The sequence below is a fragment of the Oncorhynchus nerka genome, linkage group LG26 (assembly GCF_034236695.1).
Source record: "Oncorhynchus nerka isolate Pitt River linkage group LG26, Oner_Uvic_2.0, whole genome shotgun sequence".
In the NCBI taxonomy this organism is placed as follows: domain Eukaryota; kingdom Metazoa; phylum Chordata; class Actinopteri; order Salmoniformes; family Salmonidae; genus Oncorhynchus; species Oncorhynchus nerka.
The window spans coordinates 9,320,107-9,341,792 of NC_088421.1; the positions used below are offsets into that span (position 1 = coordinate 9,320,107).

The 21,686-nt window shown below is 44.8% G+C and overlaps 1 protein-coding gene across 1 annotated transcript in view; it reads left to right on the forward strand.

Annotated features, from left to right (window-relative positions):
• Positions 1–21,686, forward strand: part of LOC115109865 (sterile alpha motif domain-containing protein 14-like) — a 53,207-nt gene that overhangs the window by 576 nt on the left and 30,945 nt on the right. Inside the window, exon 2 of the mRNA XM_029635112.2 lies at positions 5,832–5,884. Coding sequence (XP_029490972.2) covers positions 5,845–5,884 — 40 coding nt within the window. The 5' untranslated portion in view covers positions 5,832–5,844. The remainder of the gene's footprint in view (positions 1–5,831; positions 5,885–21,686) is intronic.

Here is a 21,686-nt window from a genome sequence, read left to right on the forward strand (position 1 = left end):
GCTTATTAGATATTCAGCTGCATTGACCCATGTAGTTCTGTCTGGGTTGTTGTCAGGCTATTAAAGCTACTGTTCACTGTTTTCCTTCACTCCCCTCGTTTGATTTCTCCTGAGGTCTGTTGCAACATTTAGCAATACACTGAAAGTGAGATATTTTAACTCTAAAATGTAGGAGCTTAATGTGTTCTATGCAGTTCTCTTTTTTTCTGTGTATCTTTCTAAATATCTGCCTCTCCTTCTCTCTTGCCCTCTCCCCCTCTTTTTTCTCTCTCTTCCTCCATCTCTCCATCGTCCTCCTCTTCCTTCTATCTCTCTCTCGCCGCCACGTGAGAGAGTGTCTGTCTTCCCCCAGGGTTGTTTGTGCTGTTCCTAACACGTTAACACACAGATGGGACACGGCGTGTTCACACAGCCTAACGAGCAAGGCCCTTTCATCATGTCCAGTGGTAAAATGCTGTAACTAATGGGGAAAGATACACTGTCCTTATAAACCATGACACCCCATAGGACTGTGTCGTTGCAGTCTGAAATGTCTTCCTTTCCTAGTTTCCTTTCCTTCATGGGCACTGACCTGTGAGGACTCAATTTGTTAGAGAACTTTAATGGAGTTATATCCTATTGTTTCACCTATCAATTATCGTGGAAAGGTTACAAGGAAGTGGAACAATGTCAACATAGGGAGCCAGCTTGGACTCAACATAAAGTAGTGGTGTAGTAGTTGTGGACAGTGTATAATGGTACATGAAGTTATCTTGGACTGAGCTCTTCTTATAGGCCACTTTCCTCCAACTGTCTGGCCCCATGGCCGTCACTCAGCCCCTAAACCTGTCTCTGTCTGCAGGAAGTGATCAGTTCATATTTCCTGCCCTCCCTTCATCCATCATCCCTACCTTCTCTGACCCCGTTGACTCCTCCTCAAGAGGGTGACTGGTTGTACGGCTTCATCGAACCTCTGAGAAGCTGTTTACATTATCGTTATATCACACGGGGTTAGAGAGAGAGTGTATGTGTGTGTGTGTGTTCATAAGGCCATTATCGTTGATACCCACGTTGTGTGTCAGTCTTGTGAAGGTTTAGTGTGTGTGCACGTGCCCACGCACGTGTGAAATCCCATTTGCCAAATATATAGAGACCATTCCCTGGAGGCAGAGACAGTATATTGCCTCAACACTCATTCTCTTCTCTCCCTAGTTTTATGTCCCTGTAAGTCATCCATGGTGGGACGCTCGGTCTTGGGACCTGGGTATGAATGTGTGCTGTGTGTGTTGAGTGTGTGAGAGCATGTATCTCTATATCTGTGTGTGTGGCAATCTGTGTCCTGTCCACACCTCATGTATGTTTTAATGAACCATGTTCTGGCAGATGCCACCCCATAGATTTGTTGGAATAGGGGTCATGAGAGGGAAGTGGGGGGTTGAGTTGAGGCCTGCGCTGCCTAAATTGCATCCCCCAGAATCGACTGTTAGCCCCCACTCCTTTCCCACATAGCATCAGAGTGGGGCAAAGCGAGACTCAATTCTGCTGCTAATACTATGAGACATTCCCTCAGACATCCCGCCAAGGAGGGAAGGCAGTGACATGAATAGTTTGTGAATAGTTTTAACCAAAATCACAGATTTAAGCAGATTGCATATGGAGTATCTTTCACCTTTAAAGGTGGAGTTCAGGATTTTGGCAAATAAGCCTTTATCTACTTCCCTAGAGTCAGATGAACTTGTGAAGAAAAATGTTATGTCTCTGTGTGCAGTTTGTTTCCCTTTAAACCATCAGTACAGCACGTCCTACTATTCAATCATCTACTGTCTGTACTGCTTCGGCTCACTAGCTAGTTGGTTTATGGAGGATGATGCTCTGCTCATCACTGTCTTTCTCCTAATCTCAGTCATCTGCTGCACTACACTACAGACAGTAAATTCCCTCCTTTTAACCACCCATCCATTTGTGTGCTGTCTCTCTCTCTCTCTCTCACACACACTTTCTCTCTCTTACTCCCCCCCCTCTCCCTCTCTCTCTCCACTGGATGTGTATGCTCGTGTGTGTGTGTGTGTGACTGTTGTATCTGTCACACACACAGCTCTCTCTCTGGGCGTTTCCTCTATGTGATGTACTGCAACACCCTGCTCTCTCAGGAATATCTGTGTGTGTCCCTATTCTCTCCCCAACAAGTGGATGTATTGATACACTAACTTCTTACTAGACGAGGTTATCGCAATAATGACTCATACAGGCTGTATCGCAACCGGCCGTGATTAGGAGTCCCATAGGGCGACACACAATTGGCCCAGCGTCATCTGGGTTTGGCCGGTGTAGGCCGTCATTGTAAATAAGAATTTGTTCTTAACTGACTTGCCTAGTTAAATAAAAAATACAATAAAAAGCACTTTATGATTTATTTATTTCCGGACAATATTAGTCATCTCTTTAAGTGAGTCATTTGGAGCTGTAAAATGATTCCTTCACTAACATTGATGTTTTCATCCCACTTTTGTACGTGTTTTCTTGCCCTTTTGGTCTGTTTATCGATGTCTGTCTTTTCTAATACAGGACTTATCTTTACATTCAATATGTTTTCTGTCTCTTACCGGGACTCACACCTACATGCACAGAGAGCATTCATCCACCTCCCACACACACATATTCCTGTGCTGCGCTAACTAGGTGCAGGACACAGCAGCATATCTAAGGTGTCCCCTCTTCCAGGTTAGGTCCATATGGAGACCAGGGCTGCCCTGCCAGGGATACAGGACCACGGGCAGTAGGCAGCAGATGGCCTCTCTCTCCTGGGCCACCTGCCCACTCACCTCTCCTCCTCCCCTCTTCTCCTCTGGGCCTGGTAGCTGGTGCAGTCAGCACACTGTTAGTGGCATCTTCATCTACAAACCAGGGGAGATTTAGGCTGAGTCCCAATGCTATCGAATGGCCTCCTTTCCTCATCTCCATCCTCTCTGATGATCATTGATTTAAATTACTGGCTGTCCATTACTATCAAATGATCTCTGTTTCTATCCGTTTGGACCATGGCTCTAAGACTGGATAGGTGGAACCAAGGGGTTGCTTGGCTTTCACGTGGGAAGCAATAGGAGCATGGAGCTATCTGGTGTCACATATTCAATGAGTCCTTCCATGAGACTCTTGATGGTGTAGTAAAGGGGATGCTATGCTGCCTAGTGCTCGCGGTATTAACGGATGAGTAACGGAATGTCTAAAAACAGAGGGGGTATCATTTATGATGACGCTGCACTTTTGGATAATACTTTCTTTGTCCGAAGTTGTGCAAAAGTGTCTTGAGGCAGTTTCTCACAGATGTGATGTATGTTGCAAACTCTAATGCAGTAAGTTTATTATTGGCTGGATTAACCCCCAGGCCAGTTCTGGTAGAAGTGGATTTTGAAGAGAAAAACAAAAGCCCAGCTATGTTTTTAAAGAAAATAATCGCCCACTGTTCTCACAGACTGCAGCAAACTATTCTGTCCAATGCTTACAACTGTTACTGTAGCCATATAATGACCAGTACTGTGTTCCCCAAGCCTCCATTACAGCACAGAGCAACCATCCATTAGAGTTGTCTGATAAGGTAGAGTACAGTGCCTTGCAAAAGTCACAAGTTAAATAAAGTCATGTGAAATCTAAGTGTCACATGATCTGTCACATGATCTCAGTATATATATATATACCTGTTCTGAAAGGTCCAGAGTCTGCAACACCACTGTGCAAGAGGCACCACCAAACATGCGGCACCATGAAGACCAAGGAGCTCTCCAAACAAGTCAGGGACAAAGTTGTGGAGAAGTACAGATCAGGGTTGGGTTATAAAAAAATATCTGAAACTTTGAACATCCCACGGAATACCATTAAATTCGTTATTAAAAAATGGAAAGAATATGGCACCACAACAAACCTGCCAAGAGAGGGCCGCCCACCAAAACTCACGAACCAGGCAAGGAGGGCGTTAATCAGAGAGGCAACAAAGAGACCAAAGATAACCCTGAAGGAGCTGCAAAGCTCCACAGCGGAGATTGGAGTATCTGTCCATAGGACCACTAAGTCGTACACTCCAAAGAGCTGGGATTTACGGAAGAGTGGTCAGAAAAAAGCCATTGCTTAAAGAAAAAAAATAAGCAAACACATTTGGTGTTCGCCAAAAGGCATGTGGGAGACTCCCCAAACATAGGGAAGAAGGTACTATGGTCATATGAAACTAAAATGGAGCTTTTTGTCCATCAAGGAAAATGCTATGTCTGGCGCAAACCTAACACCTCTCATCACCCCTAGAACACTTCCCCACAGTGAAGCATTGGTGGTGGCAGCATCATGCTCTGGGTATGTTTTTCATCGTCAGGGACTGGGGAACTGAATTGAAGGAGCGATGGAGCTAAATACAGGGAAATTCTTGAGGGAAACCTGCTTCAGTCTTCCAGAGATTTGAGACTGGGACGGAGGTTCACCTTCCAGCAGGACAATGACCCTAAGCATACTGCTAAAGCAACACTCAAGTGGTTCAACAAAGCCCAGACCTCAATCCAATTGAGAATCTGTGGTATGAAGATTGCTGTACATCAGCGGAACCCATCCAACTTGAAGGAGCTGGAGCGGTTTTGCCTTGAAGAATGGGCAAAAATCCCTTTGGCTGGATGTGCCAAGCTTATAGAGACATACCTCAAGAGACTTGCAGCTGTAAATGCTGCAGAAGGTGACTCAACAAAGTATTGACTTTGCGGCGAGTGAATAGTTAAGCACGCTCAAGTGTTTTTGTCTTATTTCTTGGTTGTTTCACAACAAAAAATATTTTGCATCTTCAAAGTGGTAGGCATGTTGTGTAAATCAAATGATACAACCCCCCCAAAATCTATTTTAATTCCAGGTTGTATTGCAACAAAATAGGAAAAATGCCAAGGGGAGTGAATCATTTTACAAGCCACTGTAGAAAGGATGCTGTCCAGAGTGTCGATTGGAGTTCACAGATAAGATAGGGGGGTTAATGGGCACAAGATTGGGTGATTCGCAGGACAACACAAGCTGGCTTGGGGCAACTTTAATCATCTTCATTTACAACAACCTTGTGTCTTCATTTGATCCTGAATGTTCTATTCATTTTATTTGTGGAGTTAGTTCTAAGATACATTTCCAATTTGATCCACTAAAATGTGAGATGTAATGAGATGTACATTTGAGATGTAATGCATTAACCCACCTTCAAACCCCTTTCCAGCCCAAATGCACACATCATCCATCTTTATCATGCAGCCATTCCTTTAGGAAAGTGTGGAACCCCTTTGTGTGTTTGTGCTCTCCTCTCCTCTCATCCCTCCATTCTCTCTTCTTTAGCTGCATGTTTAATTACCTGGCTAGCAGGGAAATGGGTCAGCAGTGTGATGATCAGCTGATCCCTCGCGATCAATCACCCTGACGACTATGCTCCCGAGCAGACGTGCCCATTAGCGCATGAGTGTGTTTTTATCTGTGAGTGAGTAGAAATGGGGGGGGGGGGGGGGGGGGGTCGCTGCTCATTTTCTGGTAAATTCCTAATGTGATTTCCTTGAGGGTCTTCCAGGGAGAAACAGCCACAGGGCTAAGCATTGCAGCAGACAGACGAGACAAGGAGGCTTGTTAGATGATGGGATGGTGAAGCTAAGTAAAGGGCTGCAGGCTGGTCACACGGCTGACTAAACTTGTCCATATACATAAATGCAGCAACTGATTGCACTCTCTGTCTCTCTCTCACTCCCTCTCTTTGTTAGGTTTTTGTTTCTACAGTACCTAATCTAGAATTCTACCCCCCTCGCCCTCTCCGTTTCTCTCTCTTTCTCTCTCTACACCCTCTCTCTTCACAGTGCCCATTGCGCCATGTCTGCCACACAGCTGGAGGAGACAGAAAATGTTTTTGGTGAGTGTTTCTCTCTCTCTCTCTCTCTCTGTGTTTGTGTGTGTTTGTGTCTCGCATGTTTAATGAGTGTTGTATTTGAGATGCACTATCGAAGATTGTGTGTTTGTGTGCTTGTGTGCGTACATCTCTCAAAGAAAGATACACGACATGAGGCACACAGAAATAAAGCGTTTGTGTGGTGTGTGTCTGGCATAAACTACTGTATGTGTGTGCTGTGCACTGGACCTATAACTTTCTGAATACCATGGGTCAGGGAAATCTGTGGAACATGAGGGCGTCTGTTGTCGTAATGATACGTGGGAAGGCCTATGCTATGAAATATCATGACTGCTCTTCTCAGCTTAAAGAGCGGTCCAGTCAGGCTACACATGCATGCAGACACACACATACACACACAAACACTCCATGTCCTATTTTAAGAAAATCAATTCCTAAAGAGGCTATGACTCAGACTTCTACATCACAGCACCTTTGTATATAACGTTGAAACCATCAAGTACCTCTCAGTCAGAGTCCTATAAATACTCCCTATTCCCCTTCGGAACAGCTCACAGGTCACCTCTCTCTCCCTGAATAAGACACCCCAGCACTAATGTGGAACATCATCCTTTGTGTGGACTCAGCCGTTTGGGTCTGTTGTGACGTTGTATTAGTTAATGTGACTGTTGCTCATCGAATGATTACAAGTTTCTAATTACATGATTAACTGAATCAAGCAATTATTAACTCATTAACCTGGGGCACCATGGGAAAACGAGTTTTATCAGAATATCGATTTCACAACAGCCGCTAATTAACCAGTTGCCTCTAACAGTCTTGTTCTGAACGTTGTATAGCCCGTGAATCTGCACGGACCCGGGTCCCACTAATGAATTCGTACCACACCAATCTTAGTTGAATATTTATTTACTAAAAAGCTAAAATGATGATAAAAGATACACATAGACAAAACACATTATAGGCTATTGATTAGAACTTAGTATAACGGGCCAACACACTATGGCGCGTGTTACCCACAATGGGAATTTCAAAAGAGAGAGGACAGAAAGAAGTACACAAGAGAAATATACATTTGGGTGAATTTGTCAGCTATGCTATTCTAACCCTTTCCTCAAACTGCCGCTCTTATGGGTCAGAATATAATGATGTAATTACGTGGGAATGATCTCCGGGGATTCTCTGCATAGGCCTTCAGCTATTCGATGATGCGCTACTCCGGCGCACCTCTCTGACCGTCTTGTCAGTGTCCTTTTTGGCTTAGGAGTCTGTTCCCTCACCCCTTTCTCTGGAAGGGGTCTTCTGAAGCCAGACAGCTCTGTAGCTCAGAGCTCACAGCATAGGAATGAAACCCTTTAGATACCACGATTCGATGGGAGATGGAGGCTAGGTGGTTCGACTTGAATTCACCCGCTTAGACACAGCGACTCATCCGTAACTTGGGTAGAAAAGGAATTCTTTGTCGTTTTGGGTTTGTTGACTTTTTAAGACCCTGCTGCAGCTGGGGTCACGAAGTCTTGTTGTAAATTCTATACTCACAGGTTTTATACCCTTGGGTCAGAAGTGGGCAAGGTCGCCTTTAGGGCAATTCTCTGGGCATACCAAGTTAATGAGGCAAGGGCTAGATTTATCTCAAATCCCATTTTAGACAACTAAGTTAACATTTAATCTTTCCCAAAACATTCTTTTTGATTTGGATATTTTCCATACAACATACAATGTATAAACATCAAACATATACTAGGAAAACCCTTCACATTACAATGTTTTCGTAATAACGTCATCTATTAACCTTAATAACAGAACAAAAATGACATACATTTTCGTAGTCCATCTATCGTCATGACCACCATTGTGGCTGACGAAAACCATTGTTCCAAAGTCCCTTTAGTTCATGTTTAATGTTCTGAGGCTGGTTCTCTATAGTGACAGGACAAAGGAATTTGTCTGTGGCCTGAGATTTAGCAGGGGCGTGGGGGCCATAAAATGCCCCACGTCTTCAGACCCCTAGATCTCTCCTCCTCTGTTGGGGTTGAGAGATAATCTGTAGGGTTGTGGTCTCCTGTAACCTGACCTGATCAAGACAGTCATGACAGTAGGTTCAACTTGTAATGATTATGCATGTTGCAACCCACCATAAGAATGACCATCGGATGTCCTGGTTTGTGGATCATCATAGCAGTCCCCCCCCCCCTCCCCCTTTGGTGGTTCACCCTGGTAGGATTTCCGCAAGCTGCGGACCACCACCGGAATGGACCTGGGAGGTCCGGCAGTGGCTCTGTGTTCAGGCCCGTCGTCTGGTTATCCTGGCTAGTGGACCTAGGCAGTAACTTGGCAGACGTTAATAACGCACAACACACAGGCAATACATCATTACATTTCCTCCCCAAACGAGCAGCATTGGGCTCTACTGCTTCCTAAGTGTTAAAGGAAATTCAACGAAAAATAATTGAATGAAAACATAAAAGTCTACAAAATGTGTCTACCACACCGTAATCATCTAATTTGGACTATGTTCTATAGATGTCCAAGGTCTTGGCTAAAGGACTCTATCATGGCATTGTCTCTAATGTCATGTCGAGGGTGATCCTACTTGCAGGTGGGTAGTTAAGGCACTTGGAAAAACTTGGCCCCTGAGGCCAAAGCTTACATTGGGCACATTACTGGGCTGACCTAACGAGTTCAGGAGAAGAGGCTGGGACTGGGCCCCCTAAGGGGGTTTCAGGATCTATTGCCAACTTTCCAAAAATCGGAATCACTTCCGTCCCACAGGTGATCCTAGTATAAGACCTCATTAGGTCTTCCATTGCACGTGTGCGCTTGTGTACGTAGTAGGTGCACACGCCAAGGGAAATAAGACCAAGGATCATGGTAACAGTCAGGATACTGTACGGCACCGTCCAAGAGCGGGCGACAGACCAATCTTTTGGTCGGTAGTCAGTCGGGTCAACTAAAAGTGCCTCATCCGTACGCTAAGCTCATCAGTCATGGGGTCCCTCGTACTGGATTTGGTGTTGAATGGCTTGTGGTAACTCAAGGGAACGTTTAGCAAAAGTGTCCGGCATTTCAATCTCTGTGTCTATCCTGTCGTCGGGAAGTTGGTATAGAGCGAGGTTGTCTATGTGAATAATCGCCCCCTCTGGTACCTTAACAAAAACCGTCTGGTTGGGGAGGTTCAATTGGGTGATGGGGTCATGGCGTTCATAAGTCATAGTAGCGGACGCAAACGGTGTGTTGGCCAGCCATCGGTTCCCTACCACCTCCACTTGTGTCCATCCCTGGCTGTTAGTTTGGCTCTACAGCGTTCTTCGCTGGTGATAGCTTTAATACCACAAAGACGCTCAGTGTTATCCCTGACAAACGGTTTGCTAGGACAGAGGTAGTGGACACATTAACAGGTTAGGGGTGAGAGAAATCTGGGTTGTTTTCCTGGTAAGCTACAACTGGGGCGTGGCTATCTTTACGTGGGTACTGTCGCGCCAAAATCCTACATTGAGAACTGTTTTCAATCTGTAGATATTCTCCAGTTCAACAACCGGCAGCGTCAGTAGAAATCCCACCTCATTACGACCAACATCAATGTGTATTGGGCTGGCCGACCCCAGACTATAGGCCAAATATGACTGTAATGGCCTTATCGTGGTTGAAGTAGCTGAGGTCAATATTTTGTGCACCATTGAGAGGGGCACTAGATATGAGGGGATTCTATTCATGGCCAAGTGGTCCATAGAAGAGCTAACTTCACGGAGAAAATCCTCCAGTAACAATCGAACCAATTGGACATGGGCATAGTCATGGTTCATGACCTCTGCTAGATTTCCTACAGACAGGAGAGTTTTGTTCAGGAGAGAAGCGTGTGTGTTGACCACCAGAATAGTGCCCTGGAGAGACTTTCCCACATGTTGCAACCTGATGGCCTGTGCCTTCATCTGCTGCTGGATAAGTGGCATCTCTTCAGTAATCTCCCTAACATTCCTCTTGACTGTGGCTAGAATGACTGCGTTGACGGCAGTGGTACCTAGGACAAATAGTGACCCTACGGCTGCCCCCATCGATAGTAGCGCCCCGACGAATCGTTTCTCTCGCCTAGGCTCTGCTAGTTCTGACTGAGTTACTGTGAACTTTTGGAGTTGGGCCATCATATGGGCAGTGTCTAGCTGGGCTTGCTTAATTGCCTGGCTGGTCCAGTCAGCCCCAGCCCAACTCAAGTGTGCCGCAGGTGGAATGTGTTGGCGGTACACATTCTTTGCATCTAGGCGGACATACACCCTCTGCATGTGTACTCTGCAGTTAGTTATGAGGAGTCCTGGTTTGTCGCGGAGAACGATTCCCGTAGGGGGTCTGTTTGTGATTACGTCTGCTGGGTTGGTTTTGACCAGGGCGCAGAGTATCAGGATCAGCCAAAGGAACTCCACCCTACAGAAACGCATAATCAGAGATAGTTTGGATTATTTAAGTTATTTGTTTTTGTAAACAAACAATGTTTTGACAACTATTTTTCTGGTTTTCTCATTTGAAACAGTACAGCGCAGGACGATATCAATAGTGTCAACAGATGTATATCTGGTAGCTGGGAAGTAAACAAGATGTTAGGTGCAACGTACTGATCTCCTGGAAGGGATCAGCTGAGGGCACTTAAGAACTTTCTTAGTACCTCTGACTTTGCTAGGTTTTTATTTATTTGGTGCTGGCTAGCACCCCTTCTATTCCCATGGGGGGAGTGTAGAACTTGATGTGGTTCCGGTGGACCCACTTTAATGTGGCGTTTTGTCGACCTTTGCTGATTCTGATCTGGTAAGCTACAGGTGATAGCTTCACCACAATCTCATGTGGCCCCGTCCAGTGGGGCAGGAACTTTGTGGCGACGCCCACGGGTTTGGTGTATATGTAGTACCACACCTTTTCCCCGACCTCGAACACCTGGTGTGAGGCCTTCTTGTCGTAATAGGTCTTGCCACCTTCTGCACTTCTTTCCAACTATCCTTGAGCATACATTAAGGAAGTCTGGAGATGGTTCCGCAGGTCGGTCCCGTATTGATGAGCCATGTAGGCGGTGGCTGCGGCGACATCTCCCGGTTGGTACAGGAGATGCAGTGGAAGCGTCATTTGCCGGCCCGTCATCATCTCGAAGGGTGTTATTCCTGTAGACCTGTTGCGTGTGGCTCTGATCGCCATCAGTACCAATGGGAGTTTGAGGTCACAATCTTTGTGATTGGCTGCCACACACATAGACGATTGTTTGGTTGCTCCTTTCTACCCTGCCCGAGCTCCTAGGGTGGTATGCGATGTGGAGTTTAGCTTTGACTCCCAGAAGCCTCCACAGTTCGGTTATTACAGCTGCCGAAAAGTGGGTTCCTCTGTCACTGTCCACGGTATCTCCTGGCAGGCCGAAACGACTGAAAACGTGGTTTTTACAAAAGAACGGCCGTGGTTTCCGCTGTGTCATTGTTCGCCGGCAGGCGCTCCACCCACTTTGTGAATGCGCAAGTCACTGTGAGGAGATACTTGTTGCCTCTGGCTGACCTGGCAACTGGGCCGACCCAGTCGATCTGGATTGAGCTCCAGGGGTAAGACACACACCCTTGCGTTGCAAGTCGTGTGAACCTGCCAAAGCCAGTTCGGACACTGGGTGGTTGACAGGATCTGAATGGAACGCCATCAAAGTGGCGAGGGACTCATCTTGGTGTTGCATTGCTACCAGATCGCTATACAGGAATGCGTTAGCAACACATTATGTTAGTGTGAAGACGTTTTCTGTGGTGCTACATGGCTACGCTTTACCGCAGACACCATAGCTTCCTCAGTGTTTTTTTTTCGTCTCGAGCATCAAACACCCAAGGGGTGCCGTGAATTGCACCGGATTTCGCCATGCTGTCGGCATGGTCGTTGCCAAGTTTATCACGACCAGGTGATTTGGAGTGTCCCTTAACTTTCTTCCAATACACCTGTATGTCGTGTTTGGTGATGAGGTCATCACAAGCTAGGATGAGCTCTTTGTTTTTCACCTATTTACCACTTGAAGTAGTCCTGTGCTTTTGTTTCCAAAATGGCAAGTGGCATAAGAAGGTGAGTCTCGCGTAGTTTGAGTCAGTGCAGATCGCCAGTTCTGACAATTCGTGTTTCACCGCCGTTTGCAGGGTGATCAGCACGCCAGCCACTTCTGCAAACTGGCTGGTCTTGTTGCCAAGCTGAAATTTAAGTGGTTTGCACGGAATGTTGTTGTGCCATACCAACCCCACCCCAGCTTGCAAGTGGTCTAAATGGCGGTAAGAACAGCTATCTACAAATGCCATTGGCATTTCAAGACACACGTTCTCTTCGAAGTAGTGATGGTTCGAAGTAGCAATGGCGGAGCGATGTCACGCGGGAGTGGTGCGGAGTCGGTTTCATCGGATGCGGAGTGGTGCGGAGTCGGTTTTACCACAGCATTGACACACCGCCAAAGCACTGCCCAAAGGCAGGTTTTTCGCTTTTGCGTAGTTGATTACTACATCATGGCTCTGCAGCATCATAAGCCAACCCTCACGGATTCGCTGGCATTTCAGAAAAGTCACAGACTGGTGACATGTTTCTATGATCACCTTTTGACCGCCGACATAACTGGTGAAGTGTTTGATTGCCCAGACTGTCGACAGCAGCGCTTTTTCGCAGTCTGAGTATTTGTGTTCAGCAGGGTTGAGTGTTTTGCTCGCGTAAGCTACCACACGTTTGTCTTGGTCGTATTTGTGGTACAACCCAGCGCTAAGGCAGTGCTCGCCCCCTATCAGAGGAGGGCGATAAGTGTCGGCTGGTGAATCACCCAAGTCACACAGGAAAACCTCATGTTCGGTTAAGTTCTGAGTTGAACTCACCTTGTCATTTGCCACCAATGGCAGGCTCATGGACAAGTTCACCAGTTTTGCGTCAGATGCTGACGTCGAACCCACGTCGTTGCACAATGTATGGCAGGTAGCCTTGGAAGAGTGCGGTGAATTCAACGGAGTTGGCATAGGTATTTGTGACCAGATTTGATTGGTTTTCCAACCATTAGTGGTACCAAACGGTCAATTAAATCGATCCCAATCAGCATCTGTTCAATTTCGATGCTAGTCACATACACGGGGTGGATAAGTGACACGCTTTCGAAGTTGAGTTTAAGTAGGAGACGTTTGGTTAGAGGCGAGGTAGCTTGATTGAAGCCTCGAAGATTCGTATCGCAATGTTCCGTTTTCAACCAACGTTTTGCAGGGTCCACTGCCCTTTTTAGTTCATCCAGCAAGGTTTCAGATATGAGGGAAATTGTCAAACCCGAATCTATCAGAGCGTGACAGGTCAAACAGTCATCCAGGACTGTTCTAATGTATGGCCTGTTCGAGTTGGTTTTTCTCGTCATATCCCCAACAAAACGGAGTGGGTTGTAATCTGTGTCGATTTTCAAGACAGATAAGTCACCTATGTCGGAATGGGAGAGGAATCATCTTTTGCAAAGCTGCTTATCTTGTGCATCTCCACATCCGTATCCAAGTCTGTAGACAAAACCTGCGGGCTTGTGTCTAGAACGAGCGGTTCCTGGACAGGGATTTGAGTGGAGATGTTTGCGTCCTCTCGAATTACATGAGTTTCGGCAGACTTGGTTTCCAACGATTTTACGCCTAGTGATGATGACTTATCCTTCTCAGATTTCTTACGATGTAGTACATCTCTTATCAGAGCTTCTAGATCATTTCGGTTAGCGTTTAGATCACTGTTGAACACTTTGTTGCCCCTGTTACACTTGTTACCCTTAGGTCCTGACCCTTTGTGAGAGTTAGGCGCAGGGGCATGTCAGCTAGGTTGATCTCTACGGGACCTGTTAGATTGGGGACGTTCCTCTTAGCTATTGTTACGGCGGTGGTTGTCGGGGTGGTGGTTACGTGGTAGCCACCCCCTTTAATCGTCATCTTTTACCCCACATGTCTCCGATGCAGCACCTTCTAATTCGAGTGATGGTTCACGCCTAAGCTCGAAAGTCGAGGTGTCCGGGCTCTTAGCCAGGCTTGCTTTTGATGCTTCAAAAGTGGTGCTTGCAAGTTCTCGGAGCGTCGAGATTGGCAACCCAACGTGGGCAGTAGGGCCCAAGTGGTTAATGAAGTTGGGAGACATGTTTGACAGGAACAGTTGTTTAACCTGTTGCTTCTACTCGGGACGCTTGCGTCCCAACTAGAGCTCTGGAAATGCAAATGCGCTACGCTAAATGCTAATAGTCTTAGTTAAAACTCAAAAGTTCATTAAAATACACATGCAGGGTATCGAATTAAAGCTACACTCGTTGTGAATCCAGGCAACAAGTCAGATTTTTAAAATGCTTTTCGGCGAAAGCATGAGAAGCTATTATCTGATAGCATGTAACACCCAAAAAGACCCACAGGGGACGTAAACAAAATAATTAGCATTTCGGCGTTACACAAACCGCACAATAAAATAGAAAACATTCATTACCTTTCACCATCTTTTTTGTTGGCACTCCTAGATGTCCCATAAACACTATTTGGCTCTTTATTTCGATTAAATCGGTCCATATAAAGCCTAGATATCGTTATATGTAGACTGTGTGATAAACGAAAAAAACATTGTTTCAAAACGTAACGTCATTTTTTAAAATTCAAAAAGTCGACGATAAACTTTCACAAAACACTTCGAAATACGTTTGTAATGCAACTTTAGGTATTAGTAAACGTTAATAAGCGATAAAATTCATCAGGAGGCGATGTAAAGATCATTAGCTGTCCGTCTGGAAAAATGTCCGGCTAGAAACTCAACGAAAATATCCGGTCCTAGACCATAGGAGATACGGTGCCCTGCATGTGTTTGACCAAGAAAAAACTCAAAGGGAAATGACAAGACTCTAGACACCGTGTGGAAGCTGTAGGTACTGCAACCTCAGTCAATTAATTGTGGTTCACCTTTATCAATGGGTTCAAGTAGCGCATGGATATATTTTCCCATTTTCAGTGATCAGTTTTTCCTGTGCTTTTCGATGTAAATGCCGTTCTGGTAAAGCCACAGCAGTGATTTAACCAGTTTTATAAACGTCTGAGTGTTTTCTATCCACACAGACTAAGCAAATGCATATACTATATTCCTGGCATGAGTAGCAGGGCGCTGAAATGTTGCGCGATTTTTAACAGAATGTTCAAAAAAGTAGAGGGTCGACTTAAGAGGTTAACCAGTTGGATTTAGGGGGCGCTATTTTTAATTTTTGGATGAAAAACGTTCCCGTTTTAAACAAGATATTTTGTCATGAAAAGATGCTCAACTATGCATATAATTGACAGCTTTGGAAAGAAGACTCTCTGACGTTTCCAAAACTGCAACGATATTGTCTGTGAGTGCCACAGAACTGATGTTACAGGCGAACCCCAGATAAAAATCCAACCAGGAAGTGCCGCATTTGTTGAAACCGCCTCATGCTAATGACTCCTTATATGGCTGTGAATGAGCTACGAATGAGCTTACGTTTTCCACGTTTTCCCCAAGGTGTCTACAGCATTGTGATGTCTTTTTAGGCATTTCCCTTGAAGAATGGATGTAAGGGACCATATGTGGCAAGTGGTCACATGCTGCCTCCCGCAGAAAACCTTGCGTAAAATACTGAGGTAGCCATTTTTCCAAACGCTTCTTATGAGAAACCAATTGCCTCCACGGATATATTATTGAATATATTTGTTAAAAACACCTGAGGATTGATTCTAAACAACGTTTGCCGTGTTTCTGTCGATATTATGTAGCTAATTTTGAAAAAGTTTGGCGTTATAGTTGTAGCATTCTTCGGTCGATTTCTCAGCATGGTGAAGAAACGGGAGCTTTTTCGCCTACAAAAATAATATTTTTGGAAAAAAGGAACATTTGCTATCTAACTGGGAGTCTCCTGAGTGAAAGCATCTGAAGTTCTTCAAAGGTAAATTATTTAATTTGGTTGCTTTTCTTATTTTTGTGAAAATGTTGCCTGCTGCCAGCAGAGCCTAGCATAGCATTATGCCATGATAAACTTACACAAATGCTTGTCTAGCGTTGGCTGTAACGCATATTTTGAAAATCTGAGATTTGTTGTTAACAAAAGGCTAAGCTTGTGTTTGAATATATTTATTTCATTTCATTTGCGATTTCCATGAATAGGAAAAGTTTCTAGGGGTATTTATGTCTGTTGCGTTATGCTAATGCATTTGAGGCTATGATTATGCTCCCGGATACGGGTTTGCTCGTCGCAACTGGTTAAATGGTAATAGTTCTTCCATTCCGGTTTCAGTGAGCATACCAAAGTAAGCTGCATGAAGCCAGTGATAGTAGGCTTGTGGATGTTCATTTTGAGCTTGTCTGATTGAAAGATTAGTGGAATTTGTGTGGGTAGCTGGACAGGTAGGATGACTGACAGTGAAGGTGAACAGGTGGTCACGTGTCAGGTGACAGAGGAATGTATGAGACTGAGGCAGGAATTCCTGTAACCATAAAGTGGTATATTTACTGAGTAGTCTGTGCTGCATCACAAAGGAAACAAATAACATGTATCCAATCAAATTCATAATCAAATCATATCATTCATTATTAACATAATTTTGGGAATTCAACAGTCCAGTTCATTAAGAAGTCAATAGTAATCATTCGCGAGTCATTTACGCTCGTAACTATTTATCATAAATTATGAAAGAATACAAACAGTGAATGGTGATACAATCTATAAAGTCAATCAGTTAGCAAACAATGACGTTTCTCATTTCACTCTTTCAATTGTTTTCATGTGTACATATAATTAATTTCAATACATATGAACCATATCGATTGCATAATTGGCCTATGAGGATCCGTAGGGCCGTGATCATTGACAATTCACAGTACACAATATGTTTGAAGTGGGCCATTTAGTTATTAACAGTAACTGAATGGCCCACTCTCCCGATCGCCACAGATAATTCAGATGAAAGGTAAGAGTCGGTGGACTTACGTGGATTCATGGACGCACAGAACTTCTGGATCAGATGGAGTTAAGGAAGAGAAAGCAGCGAGATCAGGCGATGGCCATTTCCTCCTTTTATGGAGTTGAGATCTGTCTGACATTTCCACCTGACCTAATTAAAGCGCCCCTGGCCCAGCTGAGTAAATGGCAATGAATTAAAGGATTATTCCACCAACTCCATGGGCCTTTTCTACACTGATATTGTTAGCCAACGCGCTATCGTGTTTGCGAGTCGCAGAACCACTGAATTCTATTTTCAAAACCGTGGCAAGTTTAGCGTAGTCGTTTTACACGTGTCGCTCTTGTAGACGGATGAACCTTGTCACGTGTCTGTTGGACGTTCGCTTCAAAAGGTAGAGCCTGTCTGCATTCGTAGCATTTGGGTAGCCATCCAAGGCGTCCTCTGTCTGCTAAGAATGTCTCAGTGTCGTTTGGCTTTCCTGGAACGGGGTCAAAGAGGCGGAAGTTTTTGACGATTTTGTCAAGGCGATCCCCGCCAATTGCGCCTTGGATGGCGCACTTGGTTCTGTGACTGTTCCTCCAGATGATACCTAAGGGTGGTGTTCTGCTGCATCGCAGAGTCCACCTGGGAGTTGAGGGTGTTTATTTTAGACACGTAGGGGTCGCCCTTGCTGCACTCGGCCTCATACTTATCTGTCATGGTTTGCAGTGAGAGGTCTCGAGTGTGGAGTGAGAGATCCAGTGATGTGATGTGCTCCTTTTGTTTAGAGGTCACCTTTTCCAACTTTCTCACCTGGTCTTTCTCATCCTTCATTAAATCAGCGACTTCAATGAGTTCTGCTGTTTTGTCCTCCAACTTGGTCATTTGTGTTCATTAACTGATCTACAGCTTTGCTCTACAGCTTTTGGAATAGAGCATTATTGCTTTGAGTGGTTGCATTCACAACTGCTTACAGGGCATCAAGTTGCTCACCCCGGTTTCTAGCTAGCTCGTTAGATTCATCTAGCTTTGCGTGGACTTCATCGTATTTAGTTTTGGCTAAAACTAGTTGTTCCTTTAGAATACGGACTTGGTCAAGAGTTTGTTCGCGTTCTTTGTTATAAGTGTTAGACAGATCTTCCAATTTATCTGTCCTCACACACAGTTCCTCGGCTAGCAGTAGCTTATCCTTTTCGGCTTTCGATGCCAGCTCCCTGGTTCTCTCCACCTGTGCCCTGAACTCACCAGCTTCCTGCTCGTGCCTCTGCTGGGCACTGAGGTACCGGTGCACTGTCCATCTCTGCTGGTGGGCATAGTTGAGGGCTAAACTGGAGAGAACCTTTACCAGGCCTCCGCCTGATGGTCTATTTTGAAGAGCATCTGTCGCAATGTCTGCGTTTTTCTCGCTTATGACATCGAAATCTAACATTTCCAGCCCCTCAGCATAGTTAGGATTTGCATCGTTGCTGAGGTCAGCGATCATTCTTTCCGTGGGTGAAGGTCCACCGATTAGAGGGGAAATGGGTGGAAACCCATTTGATGGATTGCTCATTGTTATGATTATCAGTTATTTCAATTTACGTAATGTTTGGGGTTTTTGAGTTGGAGGCTGCAAACACGATTTAACTCAGTTTGTAAACGTCAATGAATCATCAAGACCTGGTCAGTAATGTGAGTTGGTTATTACTGAACTTGCCAAAACAGATTTAATTGATTAAATCGATTTGAATGATAAATCTATTGGTTATAACACATTAGTTTGTGTATTATTCCAATAATCAACCTGGAAAGGTAGTGTATCCATTTAATGTATGTATAAAATTGAAAGACAATATTATCCAATCAGTTGAGACTGGTTTGGTATCCTACAGCGTAACCTGAATTATTTCACGAAAAATGACTGGCGATTCGTTGCCAAAGGTTACTGATAGCTCAGGCTGAGATCTCACAGGATTCCCGCCTGGCGCGGGAATTCACTATGAACAAAGGAGAAAACAAAAATGGCTGCTGTCCTTTGTTAGCTTAGCATCTGGTGCAATGCTTAGTTTTCCTTGTGCGGGGTTTCCACCCCGCCGCACAAGGGAAGTTCCCTCCAATAAGGGAACGGGTTTACTTGGTGATGTCTCACGTTCAACCCTTAACTCTTCACGTTACCTAACGCGAGAGGTGGAGAGATAATGAGTTCGCTTTGGTCAAACTAATATATCTACTCCAATTTCCGTAATGACTGGCTCATATGTCCGAGTCAGGTCGCTCCTGAAAGCGCTCAACAGAAATAACACTAAGTTGAGCCCAACAACTATTATTCTCCGAATGCCTGCATCGGCCGGTACATATGCCCTGGCTCGTAGCATTCAGTAAACCCCCTACACACTAGCTTTCGTCAGAAATACCACAGGGGTGGTTCTCTCCAGACCAGTATCTAGGTGCAATTGAACGTCGCACACACACACGCTTCTCTCCTGCACCAATCCTGCCTATAGCTATTAATGGTATCTATGTATCTTATTACACAATTGGTATGGAATTAACCCAACAGTGCGGCCTATTCCTATATTAGATTCCTCACAGGGGGCACCAATATGTCGTGACGTTGTATTAGTTAATGTGACGACTGTTGCTCATCGAATGATTACAAGTTTCTAATTACATGATTAACTGAATCAAGCAATTATTAACTCATTAACCTGGGGCACCATGGGAAAACTAGTTTTTATTGAGTTTCTATTTCCCAAATGGACCCAAAGAATATCAGAATATCGATTTTACAACAGCCGCTAATTAACCAGTTGCCTCTAACAGTCTTGTTCTGAACGCCGTATAGCCCGTGAATCTGCACGGACCCGGGTCCCACTAATGAATTCGTACCACACCAATCTTAGTTGAATATTAATTTACTAAAAAGCTAAAATGATGATAAAAGATACACATAGACAAAACACATTATAGGATATTGATTAGAACTTAGTATAACGGGCCAACACACTATGGCGCGTGTTACCCACAATGGGAATTTCAAAAGAGAGAGGACAGAAAGAAGTACACAAGAGAAATATACATTTGGGTGAATTTGTCAGCTATGCTATTCTAAACCTAGCCTTGTCTCAAACTGCCGCTCTTATGGGTCAGAATATAATGATGTAATTACGTGGGAATGATCTCCGGGGATTCTCTGCATAGGCCTTCAGCTATTCGATGATGCGCTACTCCGGCGCACCTCTCTGACAGTCTTGTCAGTGTCCTTTTTGGCTTAGGAGTCTGTTCCCTCACCCCTTTCTCTGGAAGGGGTCTTCTGAAGCCAGACAGCTCTGTAGCTCAGAGCTCACAGCATAGGAATGAAACCCTTTAGATACCACGATTCGATGGGAGATGGAGGCTAGGTGGTTCGACTTGAATTCACCCGCTTAGACACAGCTACTCATCCGTAGCTTGGGTAGAAAAGGATTTCTTTGTCCTCAAACTTGCATCTGGGTTTGTTTACTTTTTAAGACCCTGCTGCAGCTGGGGTCACGAAGTCTTGTTGTAAATTCTATACTCACAGGTTTTATACCCTTGGGTCAGAAGTGGGCAAGGTCGCCTTTAGGGCAATTCTCTGGGTATACCAAGTTAATGAGGCAAGGACTAGATTTTAGACAACTAACTTAACATTTCATCTTCCCCAAAACATTCTCTTTGATTTGGATATCTTCCATACAACGTAAAATGTATAAACATCAAACATATACTAGGAAAACCCTTCACATTACAATGTTTTCGTAATAATGTCATCTATTAACCTTAAATGACATACATTTTCATAGTCCATCTATCGTCATGACCACCATTGTGGCTGACGAAAACCATTGTTCCAAAGTCCCTTTAGTTCATGTTTAATGTTCTGAGGCTGCTTCTCTATAGTGACAGGACAAAGGAATTTGTCTGTGGCCTGAGATTTATCAGGGGCGTGGGGGCCATAAAACACCCACGTCTTCAGACCCCTAGATCTCTACTCCTCTGTTGGGGTTGAGAGATAATCTGTAGGGTTGTGGTCTCCTGTAACCTGACCTGATCAAGACAGTCATGACAGGTCTCAGCGGTGTCAAGTCCAATTCCCCAATGTGCCGACTTCTGCATACCCGCCCCCCTCTACCCCTCTGTCTTATTGGCCCAGACGCCCCAAATCTGCTGAACTCCCCTAAAAAACATTAATTTCAACTGTATTATGGATTCACGTAGCTAACATTGAAGCGTGCATCTACCTGCCTGTCATTCGCTGGCTCGGATGTGAGGTATTTTTAGAGTGTGTTTGCATGCATGCGTGTGTGTCTCCACAGCACATCTTTCAGATATCCAGTCACTAAATTAGACAAAACTACACAGCCGGTGGATCAGCCTGACAGCCTCGAGATGTGACAGTGGGCGACACTCATAGACATTTTTGAACTGACCGTATCTTGTTTGCTTCGCCAGCTCTCTGGCGTTTTCTTAATATACTGTGCACACTTTCCTCTAGTGATGCAGCTGTGAGATTGACCTTCATACCTCTCTAGAAAGGTCCACAGGGAAATATAGAGTCGGGGGTAGTGCGCTCAGTAGACCTATAGTGGGGGTGGGCTGTAGTATATCTGTCTCCTACCTACTCTATGTATGGTCTGTGTAGAATCCAATAAGGGGTGGGAGGATGGCTTATGGGGGATGACAGGGGGGTGTGGCTTGGTTTGGTCAATATTTAATGGTGCCTCTTAGCACAGAGACTAGGTCTAATAAGAGCAGGGGGGATAATGTGCACCGCTGGGGCTAACAGAATGGGAAAAAATTAAGAGGTGATTCTCAGTTCACCCTCCTTCTTCACCCCGCTTTACTCCTCCATGTTGTCTCGTATAATGTTGTCAACAATGTGAACAGGAGGGTTGAGA